The following is a 17,270-nucleotide window of genomic DNA, read 5'->3' on the forward strand; positions in this document are numbered from 1 at the left end:
GATTTCTGATGGTTAGCAGCTGTACCACCCTATGTGGTCTTCTCTCCAAATGACGTGAACTCAGAGGGGGTGTGTTTGGTGAGGACAAGAGAGAACCCAGAAAGCCAGGTTCCTGCTGGAGTTTGGGCTGTGCCAGTAGGGGGTGCTCTTCCCACTGGACCAAGCAGAAACCAGTGCAGTAATAGGGTACTATGCTGGGTGTAGCGAAAGGCAAGAGCAGTCACCCCACCCAGCCTCGAACCCGGGTCTACAGGGTACCAAACCTGCAGCTTGACCGCAACGCGTGGTGGTCAGAGTTCATACCCCCACTGTACTTCTCCCATCCCAGGGTGCCCCACTCACTAGTGCTTGACCCATCTCTGGGGTCCCTCACACCGGGGTCAACCTAACCTGGGGATCCCTCATACGGCTCACACACTGGGCATGCCTCCGATGGTCTCACAGCAAGCCATCCCACTCTGACACCATATGTAGCAAAGGACGAGAGCGGTCATATTGGCAAATATTTCTTCCTGCTGTGGAAAATGTTCTTGGTGAGAGTTTTACTGAATGCAGGTGTTTGCATTGCTAATCATCGTTGATCGTGTTTTGGTCTCTAAAAAGAATCATTAGGAGGCTCTCAAGAAACATTTGTGCCGTTTACAGTCTGCTGGCAATTTTTGTCTAATTTTTGTCAAAGTCTTAGTCAAATACTTAGCTCACACAAACACACATACTCACCCACACATATTATGCCTTCATAGGAATTCCCAGCCCCTTATTCCCAGCCCCCTTGTATATTGTAAAAGCTAGCTCCAAGCAGTCGGCCTCCTTTTGACTGTTCTCTCCATTTACAAGAAAAGTATGAAATAAACTGCCAAACATTTAACTCTTAACCCCTTTTGTATTAGGAAGATCAGGTGGGGGATTTCAGCAGAGTTGAACAGTTGACCCAAGAGCATGATAGAATGTAGCATTGCGCAAAGTGTTGGCTCTGACACTTCCCTCCCCTTTCTGTCTCTAGTTCTCTTTCAGTCTGCCTTGCTCTCTCCCCCTTTCCCCTCCTCCCCTCCCCAAGGCTCTCTCTCCCTCTCTCTCTCCCTCTCTCATTCTCTCTGGTGAAACTGATAGGAACTAATGTTTCAGTGGAAGGAAAGAACCCAAAACAACAGCAGGCAGCCCCAGGGCGAGCACGCCTCTCGCCCTCACATCCTCCTCTCTGGAGACCAGGGGCTTTTTCACACGTTGCTAAAATAAACTTTACATAACGAGGTGCTGTCTCTCGTAAAGAATGCAGCTGTGAGTGCAGGCCGCTGTGAACCAGGCTTCCAGGATCCTCTGAACACTTATTTTCTGTAGAAATTTAGCATCAGGACCTCAGAAATGCTCCATCCTTGTTGAGGTACACAGTAATTAAAGGTAAGTGTGTCCACATTTCACTGTGAACACATACTTAAAAACAGCAGAAAGTTCACATTTTTATGGCTGGTCATTGACAACAGAACTTTTGTGCCATGCATCTTGACTTGGTCCTCAGCAAAGCATTCTGGGGAAAAAGATTTGCAGCTTCACCCAAAAAGAAGCCCTATGTATCTATACCACACATTTACTACAGTTTTTCTTCCCCCACATCATTTATAGGTCCCTGTTGTACCATGTGTACTTCTCTTATGTATTACATGAGCGTTTTGACCCTGTTGGTGCCAGTAAAACTAGCTTATTCATGTTCACACAGTACTGTACCACTGCCCAGGAGCCACCAGTACACAGAAGTAAACCCAGCAGAAAATGATTTTTCTTACGTCACCAAGGGAGCTATCTGCTATCCAATTGAATACAATATCATTTATTCAGCAACAGAGGTTATCCAGCTAAATGTGAGTAACATTTCAAGGTGTCTAAATCGAAAAACATCATCGTTGTGAAATGGCCACCTCAGCTGACTTCCCTGCTATGCCAAATAACTTCTGTGGATTCTTAACCCTTTTGCATGTAACTTATTTTGCTATGTAGCGTGCGTGTTACGTTACATGACTCATTATGTTTTCATCAGCGTTATTAAGCTTCTCATAGTTTTCACCACCACATTTCCTATACTTTTTAACGTTAAATCGCTGTTTCCTCACAGCTAACATTAGCTAGAATTTTTCTAATCTAGTGTTCTAATCGTAGCGGTTTGACCGTATGCGCTAAACGGCTAATCACACCAGTGTGACCGTACGCGCGAAAGGGTTAATAGTGTGTAAACCTTTTCCCAGTACAAACCACCCATCCTAGACTAGAGTTCTATATCCCTCCTTACCTCATATCAAGGTGACTCGGGTTAAGAGCGATCAGGAAGAGTTTGTATGACAGCATGATGATGGGACTCCAGCAGCTAGTCTCTGCACATCGTTCAGTACACTTCCCATGATCCTCCCAGGTTGTTATCAGTCGCATGAATGTATCATAGTGTGAGCAGAAGGAATAGCACTGAAAATCCTCAATCACTCCTTCTGTTAACGTGGTGGTCATGCATCATGCAAACAGCATTTGAATTGAACAGTGGCTTGATGAAGGTGCCTTCGATCAGATTGATGTGTGAATTTACACTTACACTTGGGCATCCAAAGAAGGCTTTCTTACATGTGAACACGACCTCAGAGTTTGTCTCTCTTACCACGTTACCCTTCCTCCATTTTAGGGCAGTGCGCTGTACCTGGCCCAGAGAGGGAAAACCCAAATTCTTTTGTGAGACACAAGCCAGGGCTGTGTACCATGTTATCGCTCAGCAGGGCCGTGTACAGACACCTCAGGCTCTGCAGCCTGTAAACCTTGTTGGAACCAAATAAAATACTTAACAAACCAAGAGAAATACCTGAAGGGACTACGTGAATGTTGAGCAGTCTTGGTTGCAGCCTGCTCCTCCACCGCTCTAGATGCACAGTTTGATTAGTAACCACTCCTGGAATGCATCTCTGTTTTTGTTTCCCTCCTCCTCACACTTGATTTATCGTTTTTAATCTCATTATGTAAAAGATGTATGGCTCTGCGAAACAAATTGCAGGGTTTTTCTGTCTGTCATAGATACATCTTTGTCAAGTCACTTTTACTGGGTTTTAATGCGTGTTTTGTGTGGCCTACAAAGGTAGTCATTCCCATCCTCATTATTTGTTTGCTTTGGAGACACTCTTACTGTGGGCAAATGACAAGTTTGTTCCTCATTATGTTTATCTCTCATGTCAGGACCGCCCTACCGTTGAATTTTCTCCTGCAGTGGGCGACACTGGTCCTTTCATCCCAGCAGGGGGCAGTAATTGGCATTGATACTGAGTGCTTTCAGTGTAGCTATACGACCTTGGTCCTGGAGGGCCACAGTTCCTGGAAGCAGTTGTGGTCCTGGAAAGCCAAGGTGGCCTTTTTTCCATTATCGGAACTAGAACTTACAGGATATATTTTTGCACTGCCTTTTCCAGGCCTATTATGGCCACAAGTGGGGCTTCAAGCCTCACCCTTAGCCTTACTCATGCCCATGAGCCAAGCAAGTGCAGGAGGCAGAAGGGTGGAGATATTAACTTAAATGCTTTGTTTGTGATTATAATCACATTGGGGACACTCACTCACTGGTTTTTGAGCCAATGGAAAGCTAGCTAGCTAATAATTACACCTGTTTCTGCAAGGCTGCAATTCCTGTAGGATACTGTTCCACTAAGGTATTTATTCACCCTCTCACCAGGTTGACTGAGGGAACTTTTCACCTCTGTCCAGTTCCAGGTCAGTAGAGGGAACTCTGCTCTTGAGATCTGTCGCAGAGCAGCAGATGTTTACTAGAAGTATCTGAAGGTAATAGTCATGCAAGAGCACAAGAAGAGTTCGGAAGAAAGGACCACCGGCATTAAAATTTATTTTACATGGCCTCTCATCAGGTAGCAAACTGCAGGAGATTTGGCTAAGTCCATTAAGTGCGGTGGAATGTTTTCATTGGAAACCAGTGGGTGGAATCGTGCTGATAGCATCTGCGCTTGTGTGATCTCACACTCCACAGAGTGCACACGAAGCGCAAGTGATGTGACGGCTCACGGCGAAAATAAATAAACACGATTGGTTACAGTGACACGGATATGCCCTATTTCGAGGAAAAAACTCCTATAAAAAGCCAGTGTGTTTTCAGTACAGTAGTTCTTACACTGTCGTCCCATTGTTTTGTCCCCTGTATCTAAAGCTCTGCTTCACAGTAAAAAAAAATCATAAATAATAATAAACAATAAGGCACATTGACACACTAAGTGTGTCATTGCCCTGATATGAATGGTGTGCTAAATTCAACCAAAGAAATGATGTAATCAGAGGATTCTAAGGCCCAGGGTTCTATGAGTTCCCTTTGTTCCAACTGTAGTTCCAGTTGTCTCATGGATCTCTCAGTGCGAGTTTCCATCAGCTCAGTCATCACAGTCTATTTTCAGTGTCTTTAGCATCCTGTTCTTCACAGAATGGGGACATCTGTGCCAGTGGGAGAGTGGTGAATGTCAATAAAAGTGATCAACAAAGATCACTGATCTGTGGCACTCTAACCAAACCTGGGGATATCTGCCGGTATCTCGCTCCCAGCACAGTGAAACCTTCATGAAAGGTTAATACTGTATGTCACTGCCTGCTCGCTGTGTGTCGTGTTCTTGTGTGCCCTGCAAGTATTGAGATAATAATCGATAGTTTGTCTGAACACACACTTGAGGATGCCTTTTCAAATATACTGTGTATATATATTTGAAAATGGTGTGGAGGGTCAGTGTTTGCATGTGAGGATGGCCTCCTCTGATTCTACACCTCATCTCTGCACGGTTCTGAGGTCAGGGATTGTGGTCACCACTGCAAACCACATGGAAGGAGAGTCACACATGGGGCGTGTACAGGAGTAGCACTGCTGTGTAACCTGCAGGCATGTGCCTGGCCTCTCTGTTTTTACATGGCACGCACAGAGGGAGGAATCCAGCAAGACCCAGGAGAAGCCGGTTCATTTTTCATTGTTTTCTTTTTCTGACAGTGTGTTTAGACCTGGCAGTGTATGCCTGTCCCGGGTATCAGATTAACTCCCATTGAGTAAAAAGGAAAGAGACCGTGCCAGTGCATGAGCATGCTCTGCCTGCCAAATAAGACTTTAACAGCATAACCCCCCCTTGACCCCCCCCCCCCTCCCCACTCGCTCCCCTGGCAGATGACCTTTCCACCCAATGATCCTTTGCATAAAAGGTGTTTGTACCATGCTGCGGTGTTTGACACAGTGCACCAGCAGGATTAGCGTCTGTGTGGAGAAAGGGCTTTGATCAGCCCATTCCTCCCCTCTCACAACACTCATCACCCAACAAAGAGACGACTGTCCCTCACCTCACTCTGCGTGCCTCTGTGTCCCACCCCCTCCTCTCCCACCGGAAATTAAGAGAATGAAGAAAGGGAGGCAAAAATGCGCAGTGTGCTCAGCCCCCTCTTTCCCCTGCTGGCTCTGTTTAATTAGAGTCCCTTTGAAAAGAGAAGGGGTGGGGAGGGGCGGGGGTTCACCCCCCCTTCCCCCCACAAGTGCAGGTCGGGAAGGATGCAGAGGCACCTGTTGCCGCCTGGCTGCTGCGCTTTGGGGAAGTTCTGCTCCTGCGCTGTAGCCACTGCGTCCCTGTGCAAACAGGCCCGTGCACCTTTTTAGCTTTCTGCGTGCCTTCTGTGGCTGGAAAGAAGCTTCATTACCGGAGCCGAAGATGAAACCACCGTTGTTGGTTTTGTAATTACTCAATCACTGCCATGATGATTGGAGGTGATTTCTTCACCTGTCTCTTGCATGACGGACCGCAATGTTGGCACAGAGGAGAATCTGTGGAGGTGCCATGAAGGTGGATTCATCCAGGTTTTTTATATTTTCTCACTTTTGTGCACCCCTGTTTTGGAATCACTAGTTGTACACTGGCTGCGTTTGTCACCACAACCCCTGCGCTCACGGAGGAGCACTGAGCCAAGGCAAATGCAGTGCTCCATTAATGTATCCTGCAGCTAGCTGCTATTTTTCACATAAGTTACACAGTGAGCCTCAGTGGACTGGGTGCTTATTGGAAGATAGGTGTTACTCTTGTAACGTCAGTTGAGCAACTCAAAGGTGCCTGATGAATTGCAGGGTCCCTGAGAGGGGTGAGAAAAGGGCTGCCCTACCCACCCCTATCCCATGTGGAACAAAGCCATTTTTTTCTGTAAGCTTGCTACAGGGAATGACCTATGCTCTGTTGAGCAGGGGAATGCGGGTACGTGTGTGCGTGCGCATGCATTTGCATGTGTATGTACTATGGAGGAAATGGAAATATAGTAATGGTAATAGCTTTGAAGTTTAATAGCCTATTACCAGAGCTGACCAGTGTACCTTAGCAAGCAGTAAAGTATTGCACATTATTGTCATACAGTCTCCCATTCATGCTTTACTGAGACTAATGGCCATGAATGAATTTGAAGTCAGCTTTGAATGGGCTCCTTAAACCTCTCCCCCTTTCTTTCCTCTTCCTCTCTCTCTCTCACTCACACAAAGTATTCAAGGGTTCAAACTGTCATGACAGGAGCTGTCCAGTGTTGCCAAAGCATTTAAGAACATGAGAATATAAAACCAACCCTCCAGCCCTCCTCTTTCTCCATCAAAATAAAAGTAGACATGATAAACATTGTCCTTTCTCTCTCCCCTTCTCCCTCTCTCTTTTGCAGGTATGCCATAATGTGTGGACTCCTGTCGGAGTATGAGAGCGTGCAGAATAAGATAAAGAATGGCTATCTGTTCAAGGTTTGTGTTGTCAGTTTGATTGACAGTGCAGGTAAGGCTGGGTATTCCCAGCACACTAGGAGCCTCAGGCAGCACCTGGCTCTTTCTTACACAATCCTCTCGAAAAGAAGGAGTTGCATCAAACCTCAGCTGTGCCTCGCATCTCCTGGAAATTAGGAACAACGTTCCGAATGACTCCTAGCCCGCATTCCCACCCTCTCCCCAGTGCTGGCAAATTCCTCCAAGCCCAGTCCTGCTCAATAACACTTCCCTAATTCTCTCTGCCTCACTGCCAAGGAAACAGACACAAGAAGTTTTCCTTTGGGTTTTAATTTTTAAGCCTCTCCCTAGGCAAAGATGGCATTTGAGAGGTCTGTTTAAGAGGCCTCAGTGTGTTATAGTTTGGTCCCAGCTAGCAGTGTTGACCTGTGGGCGTACAGCTGTGGTGGGTATAGATTCATCTGGAAAAATTCAGTGCTTTTCCTTGCATTACCTTGAAGTGCAGGTAGCTCCAGACGGACATCAGATGCGTACTCCTTTTCCTCCCAGCTCTCTCATGGAGGAGAACAACCAGCTACTAGTGCAGCGACCGGCATCTTCTGGTCTATGATATTAGAATATCAGTAGTTCTCTTTTCCTGTGGTTTACCCTTTTCAGTCACATTTAGCGAGCTAGCTAGCAAGAAAACTGACAACAATTTGGATAGATGCTAGTGTAAATGAGGCTTTAGTGTCCTCTACACCTCCCACCCAAGCCTTCAGCAGCTTCGCCGCACGGTGCCAGTTGTTGTTGAAGACATTCCAAGAATGCACTCAAACCAAAGCCGGCGCAACAATAGCTTGGCCTTCGGCTACAGAATTACAGTATTAATAAACAAAGCATAAACGGCCCTGTTTCCATATTACCTCTGTGCCCATTTCCCACCGTAACCAGGCAATGTTGGAATCTAGTCAGATGAGCTAATGATGCTATGGTAATGTTATGATTCCTGTTATTTCTGCTGTTATCATATGCACATAACAGACTTGATTATGTTTGTGTGGATTTGTACAGTTATTGTACTTCACCCCAAAGCATTTGTTGACTTTGAATTTGTTTCAAAAAGAAAGTGAAGAGCAGTTGGTTATCTGCCTTAGATAAATCTGACATGTGTTACTGCTTGTAGATTTTCAAGATTGTAGGCAATTTGAAATTACACCAGATGAAAATGATTATGAATAAAGTAAGTAATCATATTGTCGGGCGTTGTAAAGATAATAGCTACACGGCTGCTGTAGAGGAGCATGACGCACGGTGCACTGCTCCCTCGAAGAGCGAGTGTTGTCAAAGCTGGTATGTCATTTATTGTTGGCTATGTCAATTATGTGTCGATTTCATAGGCCAGATTACCTTCGTCAGCACTGGTCTCATGTCAGTTTACCTTCTGTCCATAGCAAGACCAAAGATGTGGTTTTATAAGTCGTCCTTCATAAGTTAATTTTCATTTGAGCAGGTTAGACATCAGGCGTTTTATATGCGTATTTCATCAGTGTTGTTGTGTATTTAGTTAATTTTGTTGTAAAACCTCTGTAGGACCTCTGAAGGTCCTCATGCTCTCTTAATTCAGTCATGCTCAGTGGAGTATAATTGGGAGTTAAAAGTGGTCCATCGTTACGGTATCAGTGGGGTGTTATTGGGGTATTAGTATCTTTGTGGAAGAGGGCAATGTGGGAAGTCAGTGGACTGTCAATGGAAGCTTCATCTGCCCATCTCTGCCCCTGTGGGGCCAGGAGTGCCGGGGGCCGAAGAAGCCACAGTGCAGTGCTCACTGGAGCTGCTGCACGTACCCTTTATCTCACCTATCAGATGGCTCTGAAACACTGTGTTTACCCGCAGAGCACTCTGACAGGAGAGCTATCAACAAGAGAGGGAGATGGGGGAGAAAGGGGGAGGGGAGGTAAGGTGGGGGCTAGGAGAGAAAGGAAGGTAAGGAGAGAGTGGGAGAGAGTGGAAGATACAGGGAGGAAGCAAGAGAAAGTGATAAAGAGGAACAGAGGGGGAGGGAGAGAGTGAGACGAGGAGAGAGGAGAGAGGAGAGAGGGGAAGGGATTGGATGAGAGACAGGGGAGTATCTCCAGAACGTGCGTGTGTGCGAGATGTTTGTGAAATAGTTGTGGTTATTGTCAAACAGGATGGAACAGGTCAGGGAGAACAGTATCGTGCGTAGCGGACAGTAACAGTTTTCCCTTCTCTCTCTCTTTTTTCCCAGGATCATCTTGATAAGGCTATAGAGCTGAAACCTCAGGATCCCCTGTCATATTACCTTCTGGGACGATGGTGCTATGCTGTGAGTGACAGGAAGCAGACAGCATTACACAGTTACTGTACATCACTAGCATGCTGCAATATTTAGTCAGTCTTCATGTAGTTGTATGTAAATGTTAATTTTTCACACTATGATTCCTCAGTTCATGCTCAGAAAAGACTATTAACAGCCTATATATAAGGCCTGTTTATGTAGTGCACTGATCCACTTGAATGTTTTCAATAATTTTTAATAATTTTTTTTCCTACTGGGACAGGAAGTCATTGTCGAGTTGTAATTCCTGCTGTCTTTCCATGACAGACCATTGTGTAAATGAACAGCCTCTTCGTTAGCCTTCAGCTGCTGAGATTGTAGAGAGCGTACAGGTATTATATTCCCAACTGCCAGCGTCTCATGAATTCACAAAGGGAAGATTGGAAAAGAATATAGGCAGAACTGCATGAAGTGAGCAATCTTCTTACTGCCCAGGTCCCACAGAGCAGTGGGCAGGGCTGCAGTGTGGAGCAGTGGGTGTCTATTCACTCTGTATGGCCTGCTCTGCTTAAAAGCCCTGCAAAGGAAACTCCAGTTACCTTCACACATTTGAACATGCCTGTCTGTCTCCTCTTACACACGCACGCACGTACACTCAAGCAAACACAAACCTTTGGAACCCTCCAAAGAAGAACAGCAAGCTGAAATGAAAAGAAAAATCACATGCTTTCTTATGCAGATGGATTTAAAGCACTCTTTGCAGAGAGCTTCTGGTAAACAATGATCCACTGTTAGCACTGCGATGCCGGCCTCTTTCAAAAGAGCTGTGATGACATGAGAGCACTGCTGCACCTGCAATTACACGTTTCCAGATCCAGTGGGCGTGAGGACAGAGTGCCGTACATGACACCCCCACGGGGGCCTGCTTCTCCTAGCCCGTTCTCCACTTCCTGGAAGAAAGCTGAGGAGAGGGGGGCGGGGCCACTGGGCCCTGCGTCAGACATAGCGTGCGCACTCACTGTGACACTGTGAAACCTGGGGCAGATGACACCACATCCATATATATAAATTTAAATGTATGTGTGACGTCATTTGCTGATGTCACATTGACTGCACACACTCACATGGTGCTGCAGGAAAGTATGTATGTGTGTGTGTGTGTGTGTGTACAGGGGTGTGTGTGTAAGCTAGTGGTGGGTTAACACCCAGATGGCCATATATAATTATGTTTTTTTTGTTTAAATGCAGGTTGCTCAGCTGTCTTGGATAGAGAGGAGAGTTGCCGCTACCCTGTTTGGAGAACCTCCAAGCGCAAGCGTTCAGGACGCGCTGAAGAACTTCCTCAAGGTACTTTACCCTTCTCCCCATCAAAAGCACCAAGGCCAGCTCCTCTATATTCTGTAAACGAGGGGGCAAGACTGTGACCTTCACTGTGTAAATTTAAAACCTCCTGTGACCACAGCACGCTGCTTCACCAGCTGCACCAGCTGGGCATTTTGGGCCTCAGTTATGGACTTAAGTGGGTTGAAACCTGGTTATACATGTGTACATGACTGTTGGTACGAGTGCATTTGTGCATACGTACATGCGTGCGTGTGTTTGTTTGTGTGAGGCTGTGCGTGTACAGTATGTGTCTGGGTCTGTGTACCCACCTGGATGCACTGCTCCTGTTGAGACAGTAGCCTTTGATGTTCTCTTAACCTCCTTCCAGCTGGTTCCCCCCTTCCCTCTCTTTTCCTGCCCTCTCACAGCTGTGCAGTAGGGCCTGTTTATTTTGTGTTTCATTGAGATCTGCACCCGGTTGTGCACCAGCGACCAGTTTTAAGAGCAAAACTCAGGGTATTTAGATAAGAGTTAAGTTTGTTCTTCCAGTCTACCTGTTTATATAGAGAAATTAAATAGCTCCTGGCCAGGATTCCCATGCATGACTCTTGCTCACATCTTGTGTATTTTACCCATCAATTTTATTTGAGTGGTTTGTGTTGTAACTTGTTACTCCTTGCCTGAGGACTTTGAAAGGGCTGTCTAGCTTCAGCAAACATGTCCTGATGACTTATACAACATCTGCAGCCAAAGCTGGATCTGAAAACAGTGGCAGCAGATTCCTTCTGATTTCTCTCTCTAACCTGCTGTAAAAGCACAGCACCGTCAAAGTTCAGCACCTTATCTGGACTGGGCACTCAGTGCACCTCACTGCACTGAGATTCCTAAGGTTATCTGTGATGGATTTCATTTTAGGCTTGCCAGTGATGGGAGACAGAAGCTGAAGCTGTGAGTAGTAGTCCATCATTGGATTTTTCATCCAGACATGTGACTGATAGGCAAGGAGGCCAGGTTTTGGTTTCTGGCTTATTGGTGGCTGGCAGGTCGCCATGGAAAACCCAGGTCCCACTCAGCTTCAGCTTTGTCTCCAAACAGAAGTCCCTCCTCCTTGTCATCGCCCTACTGTGGTACGGTAGTTCCCCCAGTTTCTATCTTACATTGGCAAAAAACACCCAAACTGTTTTGTATAAAAACTAGCACCGGTCCAGCATCAGTGCTTTGGGGTACCGTGTATCTGTACCAAGCAGGCCAGCTGTTATACTAGTGTAATTATGTTCCGCCCTATCCACATATTATTAGCGGAACCGAGGAGGCTCTTAGTCACATCTGAGCCCTCCCCTTGGGCCTTCTTCCTTCAGAAAGGAATTGGTCTGAATCAGTTGTATACATTCTACCCTCTTGAGAAAGATACAAATTGTGTAACACTACACTTCTCATGCATAAGTCATAAAGGATGTGGATCACATTGCTCTGATTTTCCCAAGAAGGGAAGTGCGTGCGTGTAATGTGGGCTCCCACAGCATAATGCCATGGACTGTCTTGCGTGCCTTTGTCCCTTTGTGCGTGACATGGTGTCTGATGCCCTGAGAGTTGAGGGAAAACCCAAACCAGTTTCATTTTGAATGAGAATGAGTTCTGGAAAGGAAACCGTCAGAAAAAGTTTCTGGGTATTATGGTCAGGTTATTATGAGCTGTTCCGTCATGTTTGTTTTTATGCTTGTTTTGGCCTGCAGGTCGAGGAAATCCGCCCAAAATATTCCAAATTCAACTATGTATTTTTAGCTAAGGTAAGTGGGACCTTCTGTTGCGTGCATATTTTGTGTTTTTGGTTACCTGTCAAAAATTTCCCACTCCTACCTGTTGTTGTTTGTAATTTAATGCCTGTGTTGTTTTCCATTATCCTACATAACATGCAGTCAGTATATGAAATTCAACCGTTTTTTGATATTTCCTTGTTGAAAATGTGTGGCTGGTCTCTTCTCAGTGTTACAAAGACCTGGGTCAAAGGGCACAAGCCATGAAAATGTGTGATGCAGCATCTTCCATGTGCACGGTCTCCAAAGAGGTGAGTAGCTTCACTCATCGCTACTGTAATATGGACCACAGTATAGACCAGAGGCCAAAAGGGCCTCATGACAGACTGCTGTAGGATGGACTGTAAGTGTGTAAGTTCAGCTGCAGGCCTTATGTACCTGATTGTTGACCTGGCTGTAGTCTTGGCTTTAGACCTGACTTTTCACTGTACTGTACTGCAGCATATTTTATCAACAGTGGTCAAAAGTGCTGCCCCATCTCCACTAATCAGAAATGTGCATACTGTTAGGCTTAGACGTTAACCATGAAATTACTGTAATTAAGTGCACTAGTGTGTAATAACGTCAGATCTTTGTGCTGTTCAAAAAGAGGTAAGACACACAAGCAGGCCTCAGCTTGTATCCTGTAGGGGCTTTACCAGCTTCTGCCCGGGAAAGCAGCCAGTGCACCAGTAATTCAGCTACTAGACTCAGGACCGGACGGTCATAGGTTTGTACGCGGGGTGGGTCACTACTGTTACACATTTGGTAAAGGTACAGTTCAGCAGTTGAAATGCCCTCCTGCTCTTTCTTTATCCTTCCGTTTCTCTTCATTTCTCTCTCCCTCTCTCCCCCCGTCTGTCTGTCTGTCTGTCTTTCTCTCAGGATGAAGAGGCACAGAAGGAACTGGACTCCCTCCTGCCATCACTCAGTGTATGAGGACACTAACGGGGAGGCATCACTCCTCCCACACTTCATACCGGGACCTCTGTCCAGAAGGAAGTAAATCTCTTCTGTCCTGTTCTGTTCTGTTCTTGTTTTTTTTTTTTTTTAGAAATATCACAATTTTCTTATATTTTTAAAATTATGTTGGTTCTTCCATGAAGATGTGCTTTGTTTTTACTGACTAGAGGAGAGTGCAGTGCACTGAGGATTGATTCAACGGTTAGAAGGTACTCTGTCACATAGGGACAGTTACCGCCTTGCTGACATGATGACAAGCTGCTCAAAACTGAGAATCCCCCACCTCAATCCAAGCCATCCCAATGTGTTCATGCCTACCCCCCCCCCATCCTCAGAGAGACTGCGGAATCCTTTCCACAGTCAGTCAGCTGCGAAGATGCCCTTACAGACAGACGCTAGAACCACTGCCAGGTCGGAACCAGACAGTGTCCTCTTTTTTTCTCAATAGAGGTGGATCATTTATCGCTTCACACTTTACCCAAAAGAGGAGAAGGGCTCATGTTCTGTCTGGATCTGTGAAAGAGTTGCCCCACATCACCGTCCCTGGTGCGGTGATATCTGTTTCGGAGACAGTGGCATCCTGTTCACACGTTCTGTCTCCAAAGCGGTCCAAACAGGGCCGGGGGCCTGCAGCAAAGAGAGAGAAGTCCTCCTTTTGTCCAGCCCCTCACCATCTCTGATGGCATTTGGGTGTGTGCGTTTTTCTTTTGATAGCAGACTTCAGAGGAATGGCCAGGGTGTCTGCTCCATGCACAAGATAGGAGAGAGGCTGCTGTTTGCGGTTCATATATTATTCCTGCTCCTCAGAGGGTGGAAGTGATCCTGTCTGTATGTGGCGTTCCATGTTGATATCGTAGCACATCGCATGCATCTCGTAGCACAGCCGAGCAGACAGCAGGGTGTCTGTTGTAAAGCTCCCCAGCTCACACTCGCTCTGTTGCACAGCAGTCTGGCACCCCGAGCGATGACCCTGGAGAGACACAGAACCTGATAATGAGGCATTGCTTTCATTCTGCCCTCACTGAACAGGACGAGTTGTCACCCACCGATTTATCTTTATCGTGAAGGGTAAACATCTGAGATAGAGATATGTTCCTTCACCTCAGTGTGAACTTTTATTCAAAATCATGCTTGAGATTTGGGCTTGGGATTTAATTTGGGTCAAGTGGTAGATAGAATTAACTGAATTGTCCGGATTTTATTTTTTACGGTATTTTTTAAAATTGTTTGGGTGTGAGGAGCAAGTGAAATATACAGCAATTGTAATCTTACACTATTGATTCTGATTCTGATCTGTGTTTCTTGTTCAATTGTTAGTTGGGACGGAGTGGGTGATTTTATTGGGACTGTCTTCATTCATTGTTTGCACTAATGTCCTAAACTTCACCTTATGAGACCAATTACTGAGCTGCTCAGAAATGTAGGCTAATTACTAAGTGAAATACTTGAAGATTCTCTGATTTTCCTCTTTTAATATGAGGATTTTGCAATGTTCCAGTCTTCTGAATGTACATGACTTATTTTTAGGCATATATATATACCCTTGTAAATTATCGTGTAAATTGTAATTAAATCATACATAGACGTCCTATAAATATAAACTATTGATTTATATCTTTCAGATTTTTTTATTTTAAGAGGTGTTTTTCTCATGTTGCAATAAAGCATGCCGGTAATTGAAACAATACATCAGTTTTCTTTTGAGTTCTCAAGTTCTTAATTTCATCTGGTTCTGTTTTGCCCAAAGTATTTATGTTGGTCAGATTCCAAAAGCAAAAGCAAGAAAATCCAGGTGTTTTAACAGCTTTCTGCCTGCTTATGAAAGGTGAAAGATGCAGTTCTGTTTGTAAACTTTTGATTGTGGTAAATGTGCTCAATTGTCTACTTTTAAAAGTGTTTAATTTGATCACACTTCAACAAAGCTTCCTCCCACTGTATACATGTAATGCAGTCACCATGTGCCACGTGCAAAGTGCTGCTTTGGGCTGTGGGTTGCAGATGCAAACCGTGTAAAATTAGAGGGTGGGATTAGCAGGTGGATGGGACACTTTTCGGATGGAGCACATCTACCCTGCCTGTGGCTGCTTGTCTTGGAGAAATGAGTGCATTGCCACAATCTGGACTTCTCACCTGACCTCAAAGACACCTGGAACAGAGCTGAAAAACACCTGTGAGCGTTCTGTCAGTCTAAGGTATGACTGACATGTTGTGCACGGAATAAGGAGTTACGGTTTGGAATGAGTGGTTATGGCTGTGGTCTACATTTGTTCTCATTGTTGAGGTCGGGCTGGGTATGGAGTGGCGTATAGTTAAGGTCATAATGGGGTCTGGGTCGGGTTTGGGGCAAGTTTTGGGGTGGGAATGGGAGTTGGGGTCCATTGGCAGGGTTTGATGGGGGATAACATTTGATTTATGGTTTAAAGGTTGGGGTTTGGGGAGTCAGTGTGGAGTTCAGGTGGGGATTGGGGTTAGGGAAAAAGAGCTTACTCTCCCAAGTAGGTTTGTGAGCTCTGTAGCACAGAAAGATGCACAGACCAATGCATTGTGTCTTACCCAGAGAAAATTTGTTCATTGTTTCTCATTTAGGAGACACAATGAACAAAATTTTCCATATTTTAAGCCCCCAGGAAACCTTATTTTATCTGTAGATCCTTTCTATTTTCCTTTTCCTGTAAGCTTGAGGTCCAGTTTTGGTTTGTTTGCAGTCCTGAGATTCAAAGTGATTCCGATCTGTGTCACTGTTGCATAAAGTGTTAGTGGGGCTGGGGCTTTTGTTCACGTTACTCAAGCGCTGTTTTAAGTGCATTACCTGGTGCTCCTACGTGAAGTATATCACATCGTGTACATTGTGTGACACATACACCAGCGGGCTGGTGTTAATGTTTGGGTTAAGTATAGAGTTAGGGATGTGGTCATGGTTAGGGTAATACTGTTGAACAGGTCTCAGTCCAGCAAGTACAGACTGCTGCAGGGTGATTAAGACACTCACTAGCACATTCCACTGCTTCCCCAGTTCCCAGAGGAAACCTGGGGTGTGTGTAAGGGCTTCTTCACATTAACATGTCCCAGGCAGTGACCCTGTTCTGTTTTGGAAACAGACATGTTGTCTTTTCAGCTGCAGTGGCTTCTCTTTCTCATTCTTATCTGCCTTTTTTTTTTTTTTTTTTTTTTTTGCATGACACCCACAACAATCAGTCTGAGAGCTTCCTTTTCGCTCAGTGCAGTAGCCCGTACACCTGAGCCCACGCAGTGTTGAAGTGGTGCCCACAACAATGGTTGGATAAATGGATCACAGACAGTTTTGACAGTTTAGTGGCACTTACACTCTTAAAGAGGTTTCCTTTTGTTCGCAGGGGTTTTGCATGGAACTCTGGGTAAACGCCACTCCTTGGCACTGTCCCTCTCACTGCAATGAGATATGTGGTCTAAATGAGAACATGCAGGTAGAGTATTGGTCATTTTTTGGACAGCATCAAGAATTAAATGAAAACTGATAGGAGGAGTGGAGTGCGTGCATTGCGGTAAATTCTAGCATGTCTTCACTGGAGGTAAACAAAGGTGCTGTCTGTGTATTCATGACAGAGGTAACCTTCCCCCTCTCTTTCACAAGAAAAAGCCCTAATGCATTCTATTGGAAGGGTATCATAGGAACTGTAATAAATATATTGTTGCTAATGACCTCAAGCTGCGATGAAGCTTTTGTAGGGAGATTCACCACTTGCATCACGTACCATGAGTGAAGGATTCATTATGTTGTGGGTGTTATCCGATAATGTGAGCCCCCCACCCCCACCACCCCCCAAGGCTGGCTGGGTGGTCTTCGCGCGCCTGTCACCTTGTCAGTCAGACTAATTGGTGCACAACGAACATGACATGGATGATGACATCATCCTCTTCGGTAAGAGTCGCTACAAATCGCATTGTCATGACAACCATTCCAGACACCTGGAGCCAGGTGCATCATCCATACAAACACCTGCAATGTGAGAGCTTCAGCACAGCCGTGCTCCAGCTAGTAATTTCAGTTTGTTCCTTTTGACTGATGATTTTAATGTGATGTCAGGATGACAGATTCTGCAGTGTAGATGTTAAAGACTAACTCCAGGAGGATACCTAGCCAAATATTTAATGTATTTTTTATGATCGTAGCGAAATTGATGGCAAATGTTAGGTA

General features: G+C 45.4%; 1 protein-coding gene across 1 annotated transcript in view; it reads left to right on the forward strand.

The window, feature by feature from the left end:
• The window catches only part of LOC118789987 (regulator of microtubule dynamics protein 2), a 39,478-nt gene extending 26,367 nt beyond the window's left edge, over positions 1-13,111 (forward strand). The window contains exons 6-11 of the mRNA XM_036546762.1: positions 6,685-6,760; positions 8,988-9,065; positions 10,266-10,364; positions 12,074-12,127; positions 12,325-12,405; positions 13,019-13,111. Of these exons, the coding sequence (XP_036402655.1) occupies positions 6,685-6,760; positions 8,988-9,065; positions 10,266-10,364; positions 12,074-12,127; positions 12,325-12,405; positions 13,019-13,072 (442 nt within the window). The 3' untranslated portion in view covers positions 13,073-13,111. The remainder of the gene's footprint in view (positions 1-6,684; positions 6,761-8,987; positions 9,066-10,265; positions 10,365-12,073; positions 12,128-12,324; positions 12,406-13,018) is intronic.
• The last annotated feature ends 4,159 nt before the right edge of the window (positions 13,112-17,270 follow it).

The sequence above is a fragment of the Megalops cyprinoides genome, chromosome 15 (assembly GCF_013368585.1).
Source record: "Megalops cyprinoides isolate fMegCyp1 chromosome 15, fMegCyp1.pri, whole genome shotgun sequence".
In the NCBI taxonomy this organism is placed as follows: domain Eukaryota; kingdom Metazoa; phylum Chordata; class Actinopteri; order Elopiformes; family Megalopidae; genus Megalops; species Megalops cyprinoides.